This window comes from Tupaia chinensis, unplaced genomic scaffold, assembly GCF_000334495.1.
Source record: "Tupaia chinensis unplaced genomic scaffold, TupChi_1.0 Scaffold143861_1, whole genome shotgun sequence".
Lineage (NCBI taxonomy): Eukaryota > Metazoa > Chordata > Mammalia > Scandentia > Tupaiidae > Tupaia > Tupaia belangeri.
In genome coordinates this window covers 310,368-326,549 of record NW_006203712.1, presented here as the reverse complement: position 1 = coordinate 326,549, position 16,182 = coordinate 310,368, and the positions used below count along the sequence as shown (strand labels likewise).

Below are 16,182 nucleotides of genomic sequence, written 5' to 3'. Positions count from 1 at the left end.
TGGAGTCACTGTCTTGTTAGAGCAGAGGGAGGTGGGGAGGGGCGGCCTCAGTCCCCATCCAGCTCCATGCTGGGCGCATCCTCAGGCTCCTCCTCGTCGAAGTACCTCTCCTCCTCATCCCGTGCCACGATGTCCAGGTTGTCAAAGTCAGGATTATCGTCCACTGTGCTGCAGAGGGAGGAGGCTGTCAGAGCTGACCCTCAGAGAGAAAGGTGGAGCTACTCAGGGCTTACAATGAAAGAAGGCATTTCCCAAACCAGGGCAGGCAGCGGTTCTCAATGGGGCTATGCTGCCCCAACCCCAGGCATTATGACACTGTGACTGTCACAACTGGGGCATGCTGGGGCATCCAGTGGCACTGCCGGCAGTGCCAGTTTGAGAACCCGCCCTGAGGTGATCCCAATCCTCCAGAGCTCCCATCACACTCATTTAGGTGATTGAGCCCTTCTCCACCAGCCTGCCCCTTCTGGTGAGATCCTCAGCCTGGCCACCTGGCTGTCCCTCTGTGCCACCTCAGGGATCCTGCACCTGCTGATTTCCCTGCTGGAAACGCGCTTCCTCCAAATATTTATGCCCCTTATACTCACTTTGGGCAGGTCTCTGCTCCTCAGGGATATTTTCCCTGACTGCCTGGTCATGCCCACCCCTGCTTTATTTTTCTTTATGGCCCCATCACCACTAGATGTTAGATAATTCTTTTATATATGTATTTATTTATTTATTGGAGAGGGTTTTGCTATAGGGTGCGTGCGCTCACCAGACAGACAAAAAGAGAGAAATCACCCCCCGGGGGGATGGCCACACCGCAATCCCTTCTCCATTCTCCTCTTGGGATCCTGGGCACACACGCACACGTGCCCGGTGTGAGTTTAAGCCACTGGGTCTGGGACTCGAACCGTAGTCGACTACATGGGAGTTCAGTGACAGCCATTATGCTAACTGCTGGTCCCTATATATTTATTTTTTTCTAGGGTTTGTGTACACTCACCAGAGAGAGAGGAGAGGGAGAGGAGAAAGCACCCACCACAGGGGATGCTCAAGCCACAATCCCTTCTCTTTCATCTCTCCCTACTGTTGGGACTTTGGGTGCATACACACAGGATGTTTCTCTTCTTTCTTTTTTTTTTGGAGAGGTTTTTGCTATAGGGTGCATGTGCTAGCCAGAAAGACAGAGACAGAGAGATAGAAAGTGAGAAGTCAACCCCCCACCCCAGGAGGATGGCCATACCACAATCCCTTTTCCATTCTCCTCTTGGGATCTTGGGCACGCATGCACATGTACCCAGCATGAGATTAAGCCACTGGGTCTGGGACTCAAACTGTGGCTGGCTACATGGGAGTCCAGCGACATAGCCATTACACCAATTGCTTCTCTCCCCAGGACGTTTCTCAAGCCACCAGGTCTAGGACTCAAACTGCGCGGCGGACATGTGGGATCCAGCTCCTTTAAAGGACCATCGTGCCAGGAGCCAGCCTGCTAGGTAATTCTTTATCTCCCTCACTGGAAGAGACCTTGTCCTGGGGTTAGTTTTATTCCCCGCACTCTGTCTCAGTCAGCACATGCTGACTGAATGCACAGAGGAAGGACATGTCTGGGTCACTGCCGCCTGGCAGCTGCCCTCTCGAGGGGACAGGCTGCAGTCCCAGAACTCTACATTTTCTTGTGGCACCTGGGCTTAGGTGGCAGTGGTACCTGAATTATGAGGGTTCCGCATGGCCTCGGCACTCAGCTACCCCCAGGCAGAAACTGGGGCTCTGAGAGGTTCAGCCCTGGCTAAAAGTAGATCAGCCAGACTCAGTCAGAGCCCGGGGAGCCTGGATCATACCAGGATGCTCCAGTCACCAGGTGCTGGCCATGGGCCAGGCCTGTCACAGTGGTGACCGTTCTACTAATGATCTCACCGAGGGTCCACCTGTTCTGGGTCACACAGTTCACGTGTCATCAGGCTGGATTTGAAATCAGGCAACTCTGCCTGGCCTAGTGTATGGGACTGCAAGGCAAGATGGCCTCAGACGACAACACCATGTATCTCTGACTCCTTTCCCTGGTGGCAAAATCCTTGTACAACACAGCTGGCCTGATAGCTCACCCCCAAGGTTATGCTGGAGAAATGAGCACCTGGCACAGTAGGGCACCACAGGTCCCTCAATGCTGGGCATGACCTGGCCAAGGGTCACTTTCTGCAGCATGAGAAGTCTGGGGTTCTGCGAAGAGGCTGGCTCCCTGGATGGTAACCTTGAGAGCATGGGGTGGTGGCAGCCAACCAGGTCACCGCCACCTGACAGATTAGAAACGTGTCACTGTGTATGACTGCTGAGCTAGACGGCAGCCCTGCTCATTCCCTTCCTTGCAGACGAGGGGCTGCAGTTAAGTGGAAAAGGGTAGTCACAGGCACCTGGCCTCCTCCTCCTGGTGATCTGAAACCCCTGGCTCACTGCCAGGAACTGCTCCAGGACCTCCTTACACCACGAAAGAAGGCTGTCTGTGGACGTGCCTGGGGCCTGGCACATGCTGAAGGCAGTGGGGTGCTGGCCTGGGGGATGGGAGCACCTGTAGTCAAAGTCCCCGTCCTTGCCATCCAGGAAGCGCTGGTGCATCCGGCTGGTGAACTCTTCCCGCAGGATCAGCCTCTCTTCTGAGTCAGGGATCCAGGCCTCCGAATCGCTGCCTGACTTCTGGTCTGTGGAGAGAGATGCCCCGAGAGGTGCATGAAAAGTGCACTTGGATAGGCACCAAATACACATTCACAGTGGGTTGCTGCTTCCACGCCCAGCCCTGTGATGAGACTGAGACAGTGCGGCCACAGCCCTCGAGGGCACACGTCAAGCACACACCAGTGTCCTGGAGACACCGCCAGGCTCAGGTCCTACAACCTGAAGGCTGGGGCAGGCAAGCCCTTCTAGCAGGAGGACAGGCCGGACAGGGGAGAGACATAGTGTGTGCCCTTACAGGTTCGAAATGAAGAGACAGATAGGCCTGGGCTCACATGTCCAGGCCCTGGGGTCTCACTGCTACTGGTCCTTACCTTCCTTGTCACTGTCCTCTTCTTCTTCCTCCTCTTCCAGGCAGGCCTCCTCTTCCTCCTGCTGCTGGAGCAGGCGCTGCTGTAGCTCCCGCTCCTGGTAGGACTGAAGCAGCAGGTCAGAGAGTGGACAGGCGGGTGATCCGGGGGAACCGGGCTTGGGGGACTGGTGGGTTGGGGCACGGGCGCTGAGCTCTTCCTGGGTCAGGTACTGCCCAATGTACTGTTCATACAGCAGTGGGGCCCGGAACCGCATCTGCTCATCACTGAAGTACTCGCCCCCTGCATGAGAGACAGGGTGGGGACATGGTGTGTCTGAGCATGCATGTGTCCATGCATGGATACATGTTATCATGCCTGTAGGAGGATAAGTGCACACAAGTCCATGTGTGCTCGCATGCATTCAGAAACATAGAAAATATGCATAGATGCCATACACCCAAGCATGTGCTTGGCCTGTATCTACATGGGTTTTCATGCATTCACACAAGTGTGTACAGGTAGGATTAGCTATGTGTGCATGCCCTCCCATGTGTCTTGCACACTGCCTGTGGGTACCTGTGCGTCTGGGAGTCAGTGTGCAGAGTGACGCAGGCAGGGGTGCCTGGTTGCTGAGTACCAGTCTGTCAGTGGATACAGCTGCACTGTCTGGCACACATGTGTACACCCATATGGATATGGCACGTTTGTGCACAAAATCTGCCCATGGGGGTGTCCCTGGTGAGAGCTGAGTCTTCCTGGTGGTGACAGGTCCCAGATCTGACCTCTTCCCAGAGCACTCCTCTCTGCGGCCACCCCTTCATTCCTGTGTTCTCACCTCCTTCATTCACCCCCCTCCTTTGTCCTTGTTCCCCCATCTGTCCCTGTGTCTCACTCTTTCTACATCAACCTCTCTACAGCTGGCATCCTTTAACTAGAACTTCACTCACTTAAGGCTTTGTTTGCTCTCATCTTGTAATTTTGGTTCTGGTGTCTGGCTACAAAGATGCTTTTTTAAAAAAAAAAAATTATTTAATTTTATTCACTGTCATTATTTTATTTTTTTGAAGTTGACCAGAGAGAGAAGGAAAGTGAGAAAGCAAGCTGCCAGGTCCAGGACTCAAACCATGGTCAGCCATGTGGGAGTCGAGCCACTTTAACTATCATGCCACCTGCCAGTCCACAAAGATGCTTTTAATTATGTCATAGTCAAAAAAGGATCAATGTTCTTCTTTATAGTTTTCCCATGTGTGTCCCAAGAAGGCCTTTGTGCTCCTCAAGGTCATAAACATATATCCCTTGGTTTCCTTCCATGCTTTTGTGTATGGTATGAGGTAGGGATCTGAGGTTTCTTAGGAATCACCAGTTTTCACAATGCCATGTACCATGTCCTCAGCGTGCTGATCTGAAATGCCTCTTCTATGATCTACTAATAAAGATCATTTCTTGTTATCTGTTCCATTCTCTTCCCCTAAGACCCTGTCTACCAATCTTTCCCCCCTTACTTTAAACTCCTGTCTTAGTCTCTCCCTGAGAGACTCTTTATTTTTAGGATTTTTGACATAAGGCACATGCACTTGCTGGAAGGAGAGACAGAAAGAGAGAAAGGGAAAGATCACCCCCCAGGGGGGATGGCCACACCACAATCCCTTCTCCATTTTCCTCTAGAGATTTGGGAACGCACGCATGTGTGTCTAATGTGAGTTTCAAGTTACTGGGTCCAGGATTCACCATGTAAGAGTCTAGCGTCTTTGCCACCACACCACCTGCTGACCCCATGTCCCCATCTCTGCCTAAAAATTTGTCTCAGAATCTGTCTCTGATTTTGCCCCCCCCTCCCCCTTAAAGAGATTTTTGCTATAGGGTACGTGCGCTCACCAGTAATACAGAAAATAAGAAATTACCCTCTGGGGGGATGGCCATGGCACAGTCCCCTCTCCTCCATTTTCTTCTTGGGATTTTGGGCACACACGTACATGTGTCCAGTGTGTTTTAAACTGCTGGGTCCAGAACTCGAACTGTGATCGACTCTGTGGGAGTCCAGTGACATAACCATTACGCCACCTGCTGGTCTCTGATTTTGCTTTCTTGCTTTTCTTTTTAAAAAGAATTACTTTATTTTATTTATTCATTCATTTATTTTAATTTGACCAGAGAGAGAGACTGAGACAGAGACAGATAGTGAGAAAGTAAGCTGCCAGGTCCAGGACTTGACTGTGGTCAGTTATGTGGGAGTGTCCGGCACCTTAACCACCATGCCACCTGCTGGTCACTCCTGATTTTGCTTTAATATCTCTGATTCTCATCCCTCTGTTCCCTTCTAACTTCCCACCTGTGCCTACCTCACCCATCTGCCCCCGTACCTTGGATGAGCTCTCTCAAGGCAGCATAGCGCCGGTTACGCAGATGGGTGCGCAGGGTGCGGGGCCGAGCAGTGCCCCGTCGGGCCACCTCAGCGCAGTAGAAGTCGGCACGGTGGTCACCACGCAGGTGGCTGAAGCAGGCCAGGTGCTCTTCTCGGAGACCTGTGCGGAAGCGCTCCAAGAACACCAGCGGCTTCTCGTGGTACAGCTGGCTCAGGATGGCCACCTTCTCTCGTTCTGTCAAGTCAGGCTCACCCTGCTGCTGGCTAGAGGGGGGGCGGCCAGCCACAGCATGTAGCATGGCACTGACTGCTGCATCCTCACTTTGGGGGGTTCCACCCTCCAGGGCCTCTGAGTCTTCCTTAGTTGTTTCCACCTTGTCCTGGGGTCTGGATGGGACCAGTGTTTGGCTCAGCTCCCCCCAGTGCCCAGGTCTGGGCTCAAAGCAGCCTGTGAGGGAGGAGAGATCTGTTAGTTCAAGGATGAGAGTAGGGGAAGGAGGAAGAGTTGTGTAGAATCCAGTTTGGTGCTCAATCACTGAGTCGATTCATATTTATTAAACACCGACTATATCTTGAGCATACTTCTAGGCCTTAGAGATCCACAGAGAGCAAGAAATTGACACAAACAATTAACAACACAATACTAAAAAAAATAGCAGGTGTTAGGTGTTTCCCCAAGCTATTAAAAAAAAAAAAAAGGAAGGAGAGAACGGAGGGAAGGGTTAGAGGAGACTTTGCCAAAAAAAAAAAAAAAAAAGTGACAGAGACCTGAGGTAGTGAAGGACTGAGCCATGAGATTTCTAGAGAAAGAGAACTCTGGGCTAAGGGAATAGCTAGTGCAAAGGCCCCAAGGCCTGACTTACTAATTCACCCAGTTATTTTGTCTTTTTACTTGTTCACAAAATCATTAATACATTCATTTACTGGGCCAGCAGGTGGTGTGGTAGTTGGGGCAATGGATCCACATGGCCGACCAACGTTTGAGTCCTAGGCCTGGAGGCTTGCTTTCTCACTTTCCCCTGCTCTCTCTGGTCAAATTTAAAATAAATAAATAATTCTTGAGGGAAAAAAGATTCTGGGACCACCAGATGGCGTAATGATATTGCTGGACTCCCAGATAGTAGACCAAGGTTTGAGTCCTGGACTTGGCAACTTAAAACTCACACCAGGAAAGTATGCATGCGTGCCCAAAGTCCCGAGTGGAGAATGGAGAAGGGAAATTACCTCTGGGGTGATTTCTCACTCAAGTGAGCACACATGCCCTGTGGAAAAACCTCTTAAAAAAATCACTTACTTGTTCACTCATCATTCCTTATTTATTTGAGGATTTTATTTATTTATTTATTTATTTTTTACTACAAGTTCGCTATCAGGTCTGGGGCTCCAACTGCTGTAGGCCATGTGAGAGTCCAGAGCCCTTAACCACCATGCCACCTGCTGTCTCTTATTTCATAAATTTTTGTTATAGGGTACATGCGCTGGCTGGAGAGAAAGACAGAAAGAAGTCATCCCCCCGGGGTTGGGTGGGGTGGCCACGCAGCAATCACTTCTCCATTCTCCTCTTGGGACACTGGACACACACACATACGCTCCTGGCATGAGTCTCAAGCTGCCAGGTCTGGGGCTGGAATGTCACATGGGAGTCCAGTACCCTAACCACTGCACCACCTGCTGACCCTCATTTCTTCTCTTATATACTCACCCAGCTACTCTTGAGCAATTCAGAATCTATGTGGAAGCCCCAAGCCAGGCAATGCTGAGGACTGGGAGGAGTCCAATCTACCTCTTGCCCTGAGGAAACACCCAGACTAATGCGGAGCTAGTCAAGATTAAAAATGAGTGGGGCCAGCAGGCGGCATGGTAGTTAAAGGCACTGGACATGGCCAGCCACAGTTTTGAGTCCCAGACCTGGTGACTTGCTTTCTTACTCTCCCTCTCTCTCTGGTCAAATTAAAAAAAAAAAAAAAAAAAAAAGTTTAATAAAATAATTTTTTAAAAAAGAGTTATTTATGGGAACCAGCAGTTAGCATAATGGCTATGTCGCTGGACTCCCACGTAGTCGACTGCGGTTCGCGTCCCGGACCTGGTGGCTTAAAATTCACACCGGGCGCGTGTGCATGCGTGACTGAAATCCTGAGAGGAGAATGGAGGAGCAAGGATTGTGGCGTGACCATCCCCCCCAGGGGGTGATTTCTCGCTTTCTGTCTCTATGTCTCTGTCTGTCTGGCGAGTGCACACGCCCTATAGCAAAAAGCCTCTCAAAAAAAAAAAAAAATTGTATTATTTAGTTTTATTTATTCATTCATTTTAATTTGATCAGAGAGAGAGACACACACACAGCAAGAGAAAGAGAAAGTGAGAAAGCAAGCTACCAGGTCCAGGCCTCAAACTGTGGTCGGCCATGTGGAAGTATCCAGCATCCTAACCACCGCACTACCTGCTGGTCCCCCAAATCTTTTTCTTTTTTTAAGAATTATTTTATTGGGACTAGTAGATGACGTAATGGCTATGTAGCTGGACTCTCATGTAATCGACCACAGTTTGAGTCCTGGACCCGGTGGCTTAAACTCATGCCGGGCACGTGTGCATGTGTGCCCAGGATCCCAAGAGGAGAACAGAGGAGAAGGGACTGCGGTGTGGCCATCCACCCTGGGGGGGTGATTTCTTACTTTCTGTCTTTCTCTGTCTGTCTCTGTCTTTCTGGCAAGCACACGTGCCCTATAGCAAGCAAAACTTCTCCAAAAAAAAGAAATTATTTTATTTAACTTTACTTTTTAATTTGACTAGAGAGGGACAGAGCATGAGAACGAGAGAAAGAGTGAGAGAGAGAGAAAAAAAGTGAGAGAGCAAGCCACCAGGTCCAGGACTCAAACCGTGGTCAGCCATGTGGGAGTATCCTGCACCTTAACCACCAGGCCACCTACCGGCCCCAGTAAAATAATTCCTTAAGAATAAAAAGATTGGGGGGCAGGTAGTATGGTGGTTAAGGGTGCTGGACAACCACATGGCCGACTGTGGTTCAAGTCCCAGACCTGGTAGCTTGTTTTCTCACTTTCCCTCCCCGCCGCCTCTCTCTCTGGTCAAATTAAAATAAATGAGTAAAGTTAAAATAATTCTTTAAAAAAAAAAAAAAAAAGATGGGGCCCAGGAGGTGGCATGGTGGTTGGGGGCACTGGACTCCCACATGGTTGACTGCAGTTTAAGTCCCAGACCTGGGGTTTGCTTTCTCACTTTCTTTCTCTGACTTTGTCCTTCTCTAGTCAAAATAAAATTAAATAGATAAAGTTAAATAATTCTTTTTTTTTTGGAGAGGTTTTCGCTATAGGATGCGTGCGCTGACCAGAAAGACAGAGAGAGACAGAGAGACAGAAAGCGAGCAATCACCCCCTAGTGGGGATGGCCACACTGCAATCCCTTCTCCTCTACTCTCCTCTTGGGATCTTGGGCATGCACGCACAAGCACCCAGTGTGAGTTTAAGCCACCGGGTCCAGGACTTGAACCGCAGTCGACTACATGGGAGTCCAGCGACATAGCCATTGCACTAACTGCTGGTCCCAAATAAAATAATTCTTTAAAAAATTAACATTAAAGAAAATACAGGCAAAGACAACAGGAAAGCTATGTGCTGGGCAAACCTTGGGAAGAATTGTTTTCTGGGAACTGGTGCAAGCACACAGCAAGCAGAAAATAATTGAAGACATAGCTTCTGTGTAAGAGGAGGAGAGAGCTGTAGTGGATTCAGGGAAGGTATCAATCATTGAGGCAAAAGAAAGAGTGAGCTGGACAAGGGCAGGAGCTGCAGAGTAGAAGAGGAAGGCTGGGGGGTGTTGGTTAGAAAGATGTTCAGGAGGCCAAGTAGACAGGACATGGGCTGAAGAGGCTGGGTGTTAAGGGAGGCTTCGAGAATAAGGTGTAGGGCTCCGGCTTGGGCAATGGTCAGACTATCCCTCTGAGATAGGGAAATGGACTAGAAGCAAATACAGTGGAGATGCTAAGGCCAACTTGGGACAGAGGGTATGACAGGCCTGGGGGACATTGAAGGGGTGGCATCTAAGAGATTGCTGGCACATGGGCCTCTAGACTCCTAAGGAGGAAATACTGGGTTAGACACAGAGCGGTGGGTATAATCAGAGCCAAGTCAAGAATCAAGTCCAGGAAACCAGCAGTTAGCGTAATGGCTGTGTCGCTGGACTCCCACGTAGTCGACCGCGGTTTGCGTCCCGGACCCGGTGGCTTAGAATTCACACCGGGAGCGTGTGCGTGCTGCCCAAGATCCTGAGAGGAGAATGGAGGAGAAGGGATTGCGGCATGACCATCCCCCCTAGGGGGTAATTTCTCACGTTCTGTCTCTATGTCTCTTTCTATCTGTCTGGCGAGCACACTCGCCCTATAGTGAAAATCTATCCAAAAAAAAAAAAAAGAACCAAGTCCAGAGAAATGAGGTATGGGTGGGGGATTTGACAGGGATTAGACAAAAAAGTACTCAACAGACAAGGAGGACACACCTGTGAAGGCTAAAAACTGGTTTCCCAAAAGATACCACATTAGGCCCAGCAGGCAGTGTGGTGATTAAGGTGCTGGAATTTCACATGGCCAGCCGCAGTTGAGTCCTGGACCTGGCACTTGCTTTCTCACTTTCCCTTTCTCTCTCTCTGGTCAAATTTAAAAAAAAATAATAATTAAAAAATAAAATAAAAAAAGTAACAAGTGGAATTAAATAAATAACTTTTTTTTTTTTAAAAAGTGTCTTTTTTTAATCTATTATTGTTATTACTATCAACTTTGCTATTGGGCATATACATTCACCAGAGATAGACAGAGTCAGAGAGAGAGTGAGAACACAGAAAATATTTGACCTTTAAAAAATTTAAAAAATTAAAAGAGAAAGGGAGACAGAGAGAGACAGAGTGAGAAAGCAAGCTGTCAGGTCAGGGACTAGAAATGTGATTGGCCATGTGGAAGTCTAGCACCCTAACCACCATGCCATCTGCTGGACCCAAGGTAGCCACTTTAAAAAAAATAATTATTCTATTAAAATTATTCATTTATTATCATTATTTTTCAATTTGACCAGGGAGAGACAGAGAACGTGAGAAAGCAAGCCACCAATCTGGGACTCGAACTGTAGTCTCCCATGTGGAAGCCCAGTGACTTTAACCACCATGCCACCTGCTGGTCCTAAGATAGCTACCTTTTTTTTTTTTTTTTTTTTTAAATTACTTAATTTTATTTATTACCATATTTTAAAATTTGTTATAGGACACTTACCAGACAGAGAGACAGAGAGAGAGAGAGAGAGAGAGAGAGAAAGTGAGAAAGCAAGCCACCAGGTCTGGGATTCAAACCATAGCCAGCCATATAAGAGTCCAGTATCTTAACCACTATACCACCTGCTGGCTCCAATAGCCACTTCTTAATCCCTGGCACCTGTGACTATTACCTTAGATGACAGGGGGAAAAAAGTTACTCACAGATGTAGTTAAATTAAGGATCTGGAGATGGAGACAGTCCCAGATGACCCAGCTGGGCCCTAAATGCAATCACAAGCACCCTGTAAAAGAGGCCCCAGGAAGATCTGACATAGGAAGGAAAAGGCAATGTGAAGACAGAAGCAGACATTGGAGCAGCTGACAAGCCAATAATTTGAGAAGGCACTGCTGGCTGCAGAAGCAAGGAACAGGTTCTCCCCTGGAGCCTGTGAGGGAGCGTGGTCCTGCTGACACCTTGACTTCAACCTAGTTTCTGATTTCCGATGTCTGGCCTCTTGAACAGTGAGTAAATACATTTCTGTTGTTTTAAGCCACCCCGTTTACAGCAAATTGCCACAAACTGGTATAACAGGGAGGCTGAGAAGGAGCAGCCTGAGAGGAGGAAGGAAACAGGAAAAAGTAGTGCCAGCGTGAAAACTTACAAGGAAGATGGAAGGGTCAATGGTGTCACATTCTCTAAGTAGTCTAGTAAGGAAAAACTGAACGGGGCAATTGGAGAAGTACATGGAGAAGTCAGTAGGGACCCTCATCAGCAGTTTCTGATAAGGTAAAAGCCAGTCTGCATCGGGTGGGAGGTGAGAAGACAGAGACAAAAGCAGACAACTCTTGGGAAAAGACACACGGTATCTGAAAGGTTGCATGCGGATCAATGGATAGACTTTCTTCTTAGGTTAAAAATGCTTTGATATTAGCAATGTCAGACATACACAAAAGTAGAAGGTACAATGATAGCCTTTCCCCCGCTTCCATATACTCACTATCAAGCTTCAACAATGACCAAGTTTTGGCGAGTGGTATTTCAGTCAACCTCTCAAACAAGCCTCACTCCACAATGGATTGCTCTGAAGCAATGGAATGGATTTTATTTATTTATTTTTTAAATTTGCTATAGGACTTGTACACTCACCGGAGAGAGACAGAGAGACAGAGAGAGGGGAAAAGTCAAAAATCATGGCCAGGTGGTATGGCCATGCTGCAATCCCCTCTCCTCCACTCTCTCTAGGGATTTCCGGCACATTGTGTACACACACTCAGTGTGGTTTTCAAGCTGCCAGGTCTGGGGCTCAAACCTCAAAGTTGCCTTAACCACCATGCCACCTGGCTGGTCCCGAGATGGAATTTTTAAAAAAGTATTATTTATTTATCATTATGAGTATCTTTTAGTTTGCTACAGGGCTTGTATCAGACAGAGAGAGAGAACATGAGAAAGCTAGCAGCCAGCGGGACTCCAGTCGTGCTTGACCATGTGGGAGTCCAGCCCTCGACCACCAGGCAACCTGCAGATTCTGGGTCCTGGGGTGGAATTTTAAGATGACTAATACAAAACATTTTATTGTAAGTTCTGATGAGAAGGCATGGTTGAAATAAAGGAGATTGAAGATGCAGGGGAGAGAGATGAGGGAAGTGCAGAAATGGAGTATGGATATTGAGGCAGACTGAATTGGAAACTTCCGGGAAAAAGGAGTTAGAAATAAAGGAGCCGGGGGCCGCCAGGCAGCGTGGTGATGAAGGCGCTGGACCTTCAATGGCTGGCAGCGGTTTGAGTCTTGGACCTGGTGGGTTGCTTTCTCAGTCTCCCTCTCTGTCTCTCTCTGGCCAAAATTAATAAATAATAAATAAATACTATTCAATACATAATTCTTGAGAAAAGAAAGGGCAGGGAATTTGCATGCGAACCACGGTTGACTACGTGGGAGTCCAGCGACATAGCCATTACGCTAACTGCTGGTTCCCATTCAATACATAATTCTTGAGAAAAGAAAGGGCAGGGAATTTGCGGAGGATGGGCAGGAGGGCGGTTAGCCTGTCTGGCACCGAGGAGGGGATCTGGGAAGGGCTGGCCCGCGACAGTGGGAGAGTTAGCCGGGTAGGGGAGCGGTTTCTGCCAGCCTGAGAGTTAGCCAGATAAGGAGACGGGTTAGCCTGGGACATGCAAAAGGGTATCTGGAGGGGGAGTGGAGGTAAAGGGGAGGGTTAATCTGGGAAATGCGGAGGACAGGTAAAGCTGAAAACCGGCGTCCCCCTATAAAGAGTCCTCCTTCGCGTTCCCGGGACTCATATCCTAGTGACACGGCAGCCGCACTCGCCCACGGCCTCCGTGTGCCAGCACCTCACCCCCATCGCGTGCCCCTGCCGCCGTGGTGGTCTCCACAGCCTCCATGCCGGTCTCACCAACTCGCTGCCAACTGCCGTAGCCGATTCCGCAGGCCAAACTCTGCCCCACCACCTCCCCAGCCACTTCCGGCTGAGTACGGCCAAGAGGATCCGGTACTTCACTGAGCCCAGTTACCAAAGTTCCGGCCCGAAGGCGGGCTTTTCTTTGCGCACACCCCGCCCCCCCCCCCCCGCCAGCCACTTCCGGCTGAGTACGGCCAAGAGGATCCGGTACTTCACTGAGCCCAGGTACCAAAGTTCCGGCCCGAAGGCGGGCTTTTCTTTGCGCATGCGTGCTTCCCTCCGGTCCCGCCCTCCGCAGCCAGCAGGAGCCACTGGGTGCGCCGAGTCTACCACCAGTAATTGGGAAAACCCTGAGGGGTCTGAACTATTGCTCGCTGACTCCAGCTCCCGACATGCTTAATTTTGGGATGGGTGGTTGCACAGCCACCTTCCAGGACCTGGAACTGTCATGACTTGTGCTCTGGCTTAGACTCCAGTCTATCCCTGCTTTCACCACCTTGATGAGTATTTACTAAACCTCGACTCTTGTCATAACCAGTCCTGGCTGGCATGGTGAGATTAGAGACAGAATTTACCAGTACCTGGAGGAAATCTGCAGATGAGGAGGAAGACAACTGTGGTCCTGATTTGCCCTATGGGATGTGTAGGGACTCACACACAGGTGTCTTGTTGCCAACAGAAGTCAGGGCACCAATGGCTACCAAGCAATCAGGCCTCTAATAGGCCCAGGTTGCTGAGGGACCTCTATGCCTGGCTGGAGGGTAAGGGAAGGCTCCTTTCTAGAAGACACTCAGGCTGAGACCTGAAGGATAACCAGTTTGTTAAGAAAGGAGGCAAGGGAACCAGCAGTTAGTGCAATGGCTATGTCGCTGAACTCCCACAGTCGACCCCGGTTTGCGTCCCGGACCTGGTGGCTTAAAACTCACACCAGGTGCGTGTGTGTGTGCCCAAGATCCCAAGAGGAGAATGGAGAAAGGATTGCAGCGTGACCATCCCCCCGGGGGGTGATTTCTCGCTTTTTGTCTCTATGTCTCTGTCTGGCGAGCGCATGCACCCTATAGCGGAAAAACCTCTCCAAAAAAAAAAAAAAAGAGGCAAGAAAGGGTTCCAGGTAGGATGGGTGGTGTGGCTAATTGCTGCAAACACTTCAGGGAACAGGAAAGGAGTTCTACCTTGAAGGCCATGTTTAGACTGTGGATTTGAGAACCTCATGAACCTTTAGGCAAAGTTCTACAGTATTCTTTTCCAAGGCAAATATTCATAGCTTTTGTAGGTACCAAAAGGGACTTGTGATTCCCCACAATAAAAAAGCTACTTATCTAAAGTTCAAAGTGGGAGCAGAAAGAGGTGAAACCAATGAGGTATCAGGTGCCAGGCCAGACAGGCAGGGCCTCATAAGTTGTATTGAGCAGCTTGGGCTACTTTGTCCTCTAGGAAGTGGGCAAGGGGCTGAGGATGAGACCTGCAAGGAAGTTGGTGCAATAATCAATCCAGAGACCAGAGAGCAGAGGAGGGACTTCCTTGTTTGCATTCTCATGAGATCTGGACTAGTGAAAAGCCTGTTTGCCACACTAGATAGGTAGACTATATACCTAGGCTTATTTCCAGGAGACCAGCAGAGGGCACTATGGCCAAGCACATGGATACACAGGAGACTTCTTAGAGGTTCTCCCTGCTCCCTTTCTGAGCAGGGGGTGGGCACGCTAGGGTTCCTTTCAGCTGCCAAACCTAGCCCCTTCTCACCTCTAGGTGCCCTATCCCTGACCTCAGCAGTAATCAACCTTCTTCCTGTTTCTGTAGCCAAGGGTCTTTACAAGGTTCAGAGCTCCTTCGAGGGAAGGGACTGGGGCTGAACTGGCCACTCTGCCCGACCAGAGTGCCAGACATAGCATGTACTGAGAATGAACAACTGAAACAAACTGCTGAGGATAGATGACAAGTGGTGGGATGCAACCTGCAAGTCACTTAAAGTGAGAAACCACCCCCCGCCCCCTCAGGGATGGTCATGCCACAATCCCTTTGCCTCCACTCTCTCAGGATGTCTGACACATGCACGTACACACACACACACATGCGCGCATTTCAAGCCGCTGGGTCCAAGACTCGGGCTATGGTTGACCAGGTGTGGAGTTGTTCCTTAATCACTATGCCACGTGCTGGCCCCAACCTGCAAGTCTCTTAACCTGGCCCACCCATGTAATTTTACCTTCTTCAGGAAGCCTCTCCCCACCCCTAACATCCCAGGTTCTTACAGCTGACCCCTAGGTGCTATCTGATGACTCTGAAGTGGGAGCTCAGTGAGAACAGGTTCCACGTCTGCCGTAGCGATGCTTGGTCCCAGCACTGCTCAGGATGGTTGAGGAAGAGAGCAGGTGTCCACCATGCATTAGCCAAGAAACCAATCTTTGATAGCCTGGACCACAGAACAGGCAGGGAGCATCCTCAGGGCAGCACCTAGGTCAGGCCTGCACGGATATTCAGTTAATGCCCAACGATGAATGATCCTGAACCAAGCAGCCCTGGTGTCTCCCCTACTGGTCCCACCTGTGCCTCTACCGAGGTATCTGTTCCATGACTTCTACCCAAAAACTCCTGGAGGGATTTGGGACTGAGAGATAGAGAACCCCTTTAGAAGTAAATGAGTGGATTTTAAACCACTCATTTGAGAATCTCATGAACCTGTATGCAAAATTCCACAGTATCTTTTTGGGCGGTGGGGCACCAAAACAGGTCAGGCACATGAATCCCTGAATAAGCGTTTAACGAATAGTTTCCCCTTGAAAAGGTCTCCCACCCCAATTAAAGGCCAACTGAAGGGACACTTTGAGGTTTTGACCCTGCTTCCTTCCTGCTAGGAGGTGCCATAGTCATTTATTGAAACAAAACAAAACGAAACGAAACAAAACAGGGCAAACACATTTCTTAATAAGTGCAGTTTGTTAAAATTCTGTTAAAACATCCTGGTCAAGGGAAAGTAAAAAATCATCAAAAATCCCTGGAGGAAAAACTTCAGTCTGACACCTGGGAGACCACTTGAGAGGAGGAAGGGGGATAAACCCAAGTTCTGAAGGGAAGGAACCCCATGTCCGCCACCCCTCTTCCCTCTCACCCACTGAACCCCACCAGAAACTACCAGGACACCTGGAG

General features: G+C 49.4%; 1 protein-coding gene across 1 annotated transcript; it reads right to left on the bottom strand.

The window, feature by feature from the left end:
- CCDC97 (coiled-coil domain containing 97) lies at positions 1–13,130 on the bottom strand. The gene is made up of 5 exons (XM_014582848.2): positions 12,973–13,130; positions 5,366–5,815; positions 3,027–3,305; positions 2,552–2,681; positions 1–168 (listed from the first exon to the last, which is right to left on the bottom strand). Exons 1-5 carry the CDS (start codon positions 13,016–13,018, stop codon positions 48–50), a joined length of 1,026 nt encoding a protein of 341 aa, XP_014438334.2. The 5' UTR covers positions 13,019–13,130; the 3' UTR covers positions 1–47.
- Between the last annotated feature and the right edge of the window lie 3,052 nt (positions 13,131–16,182).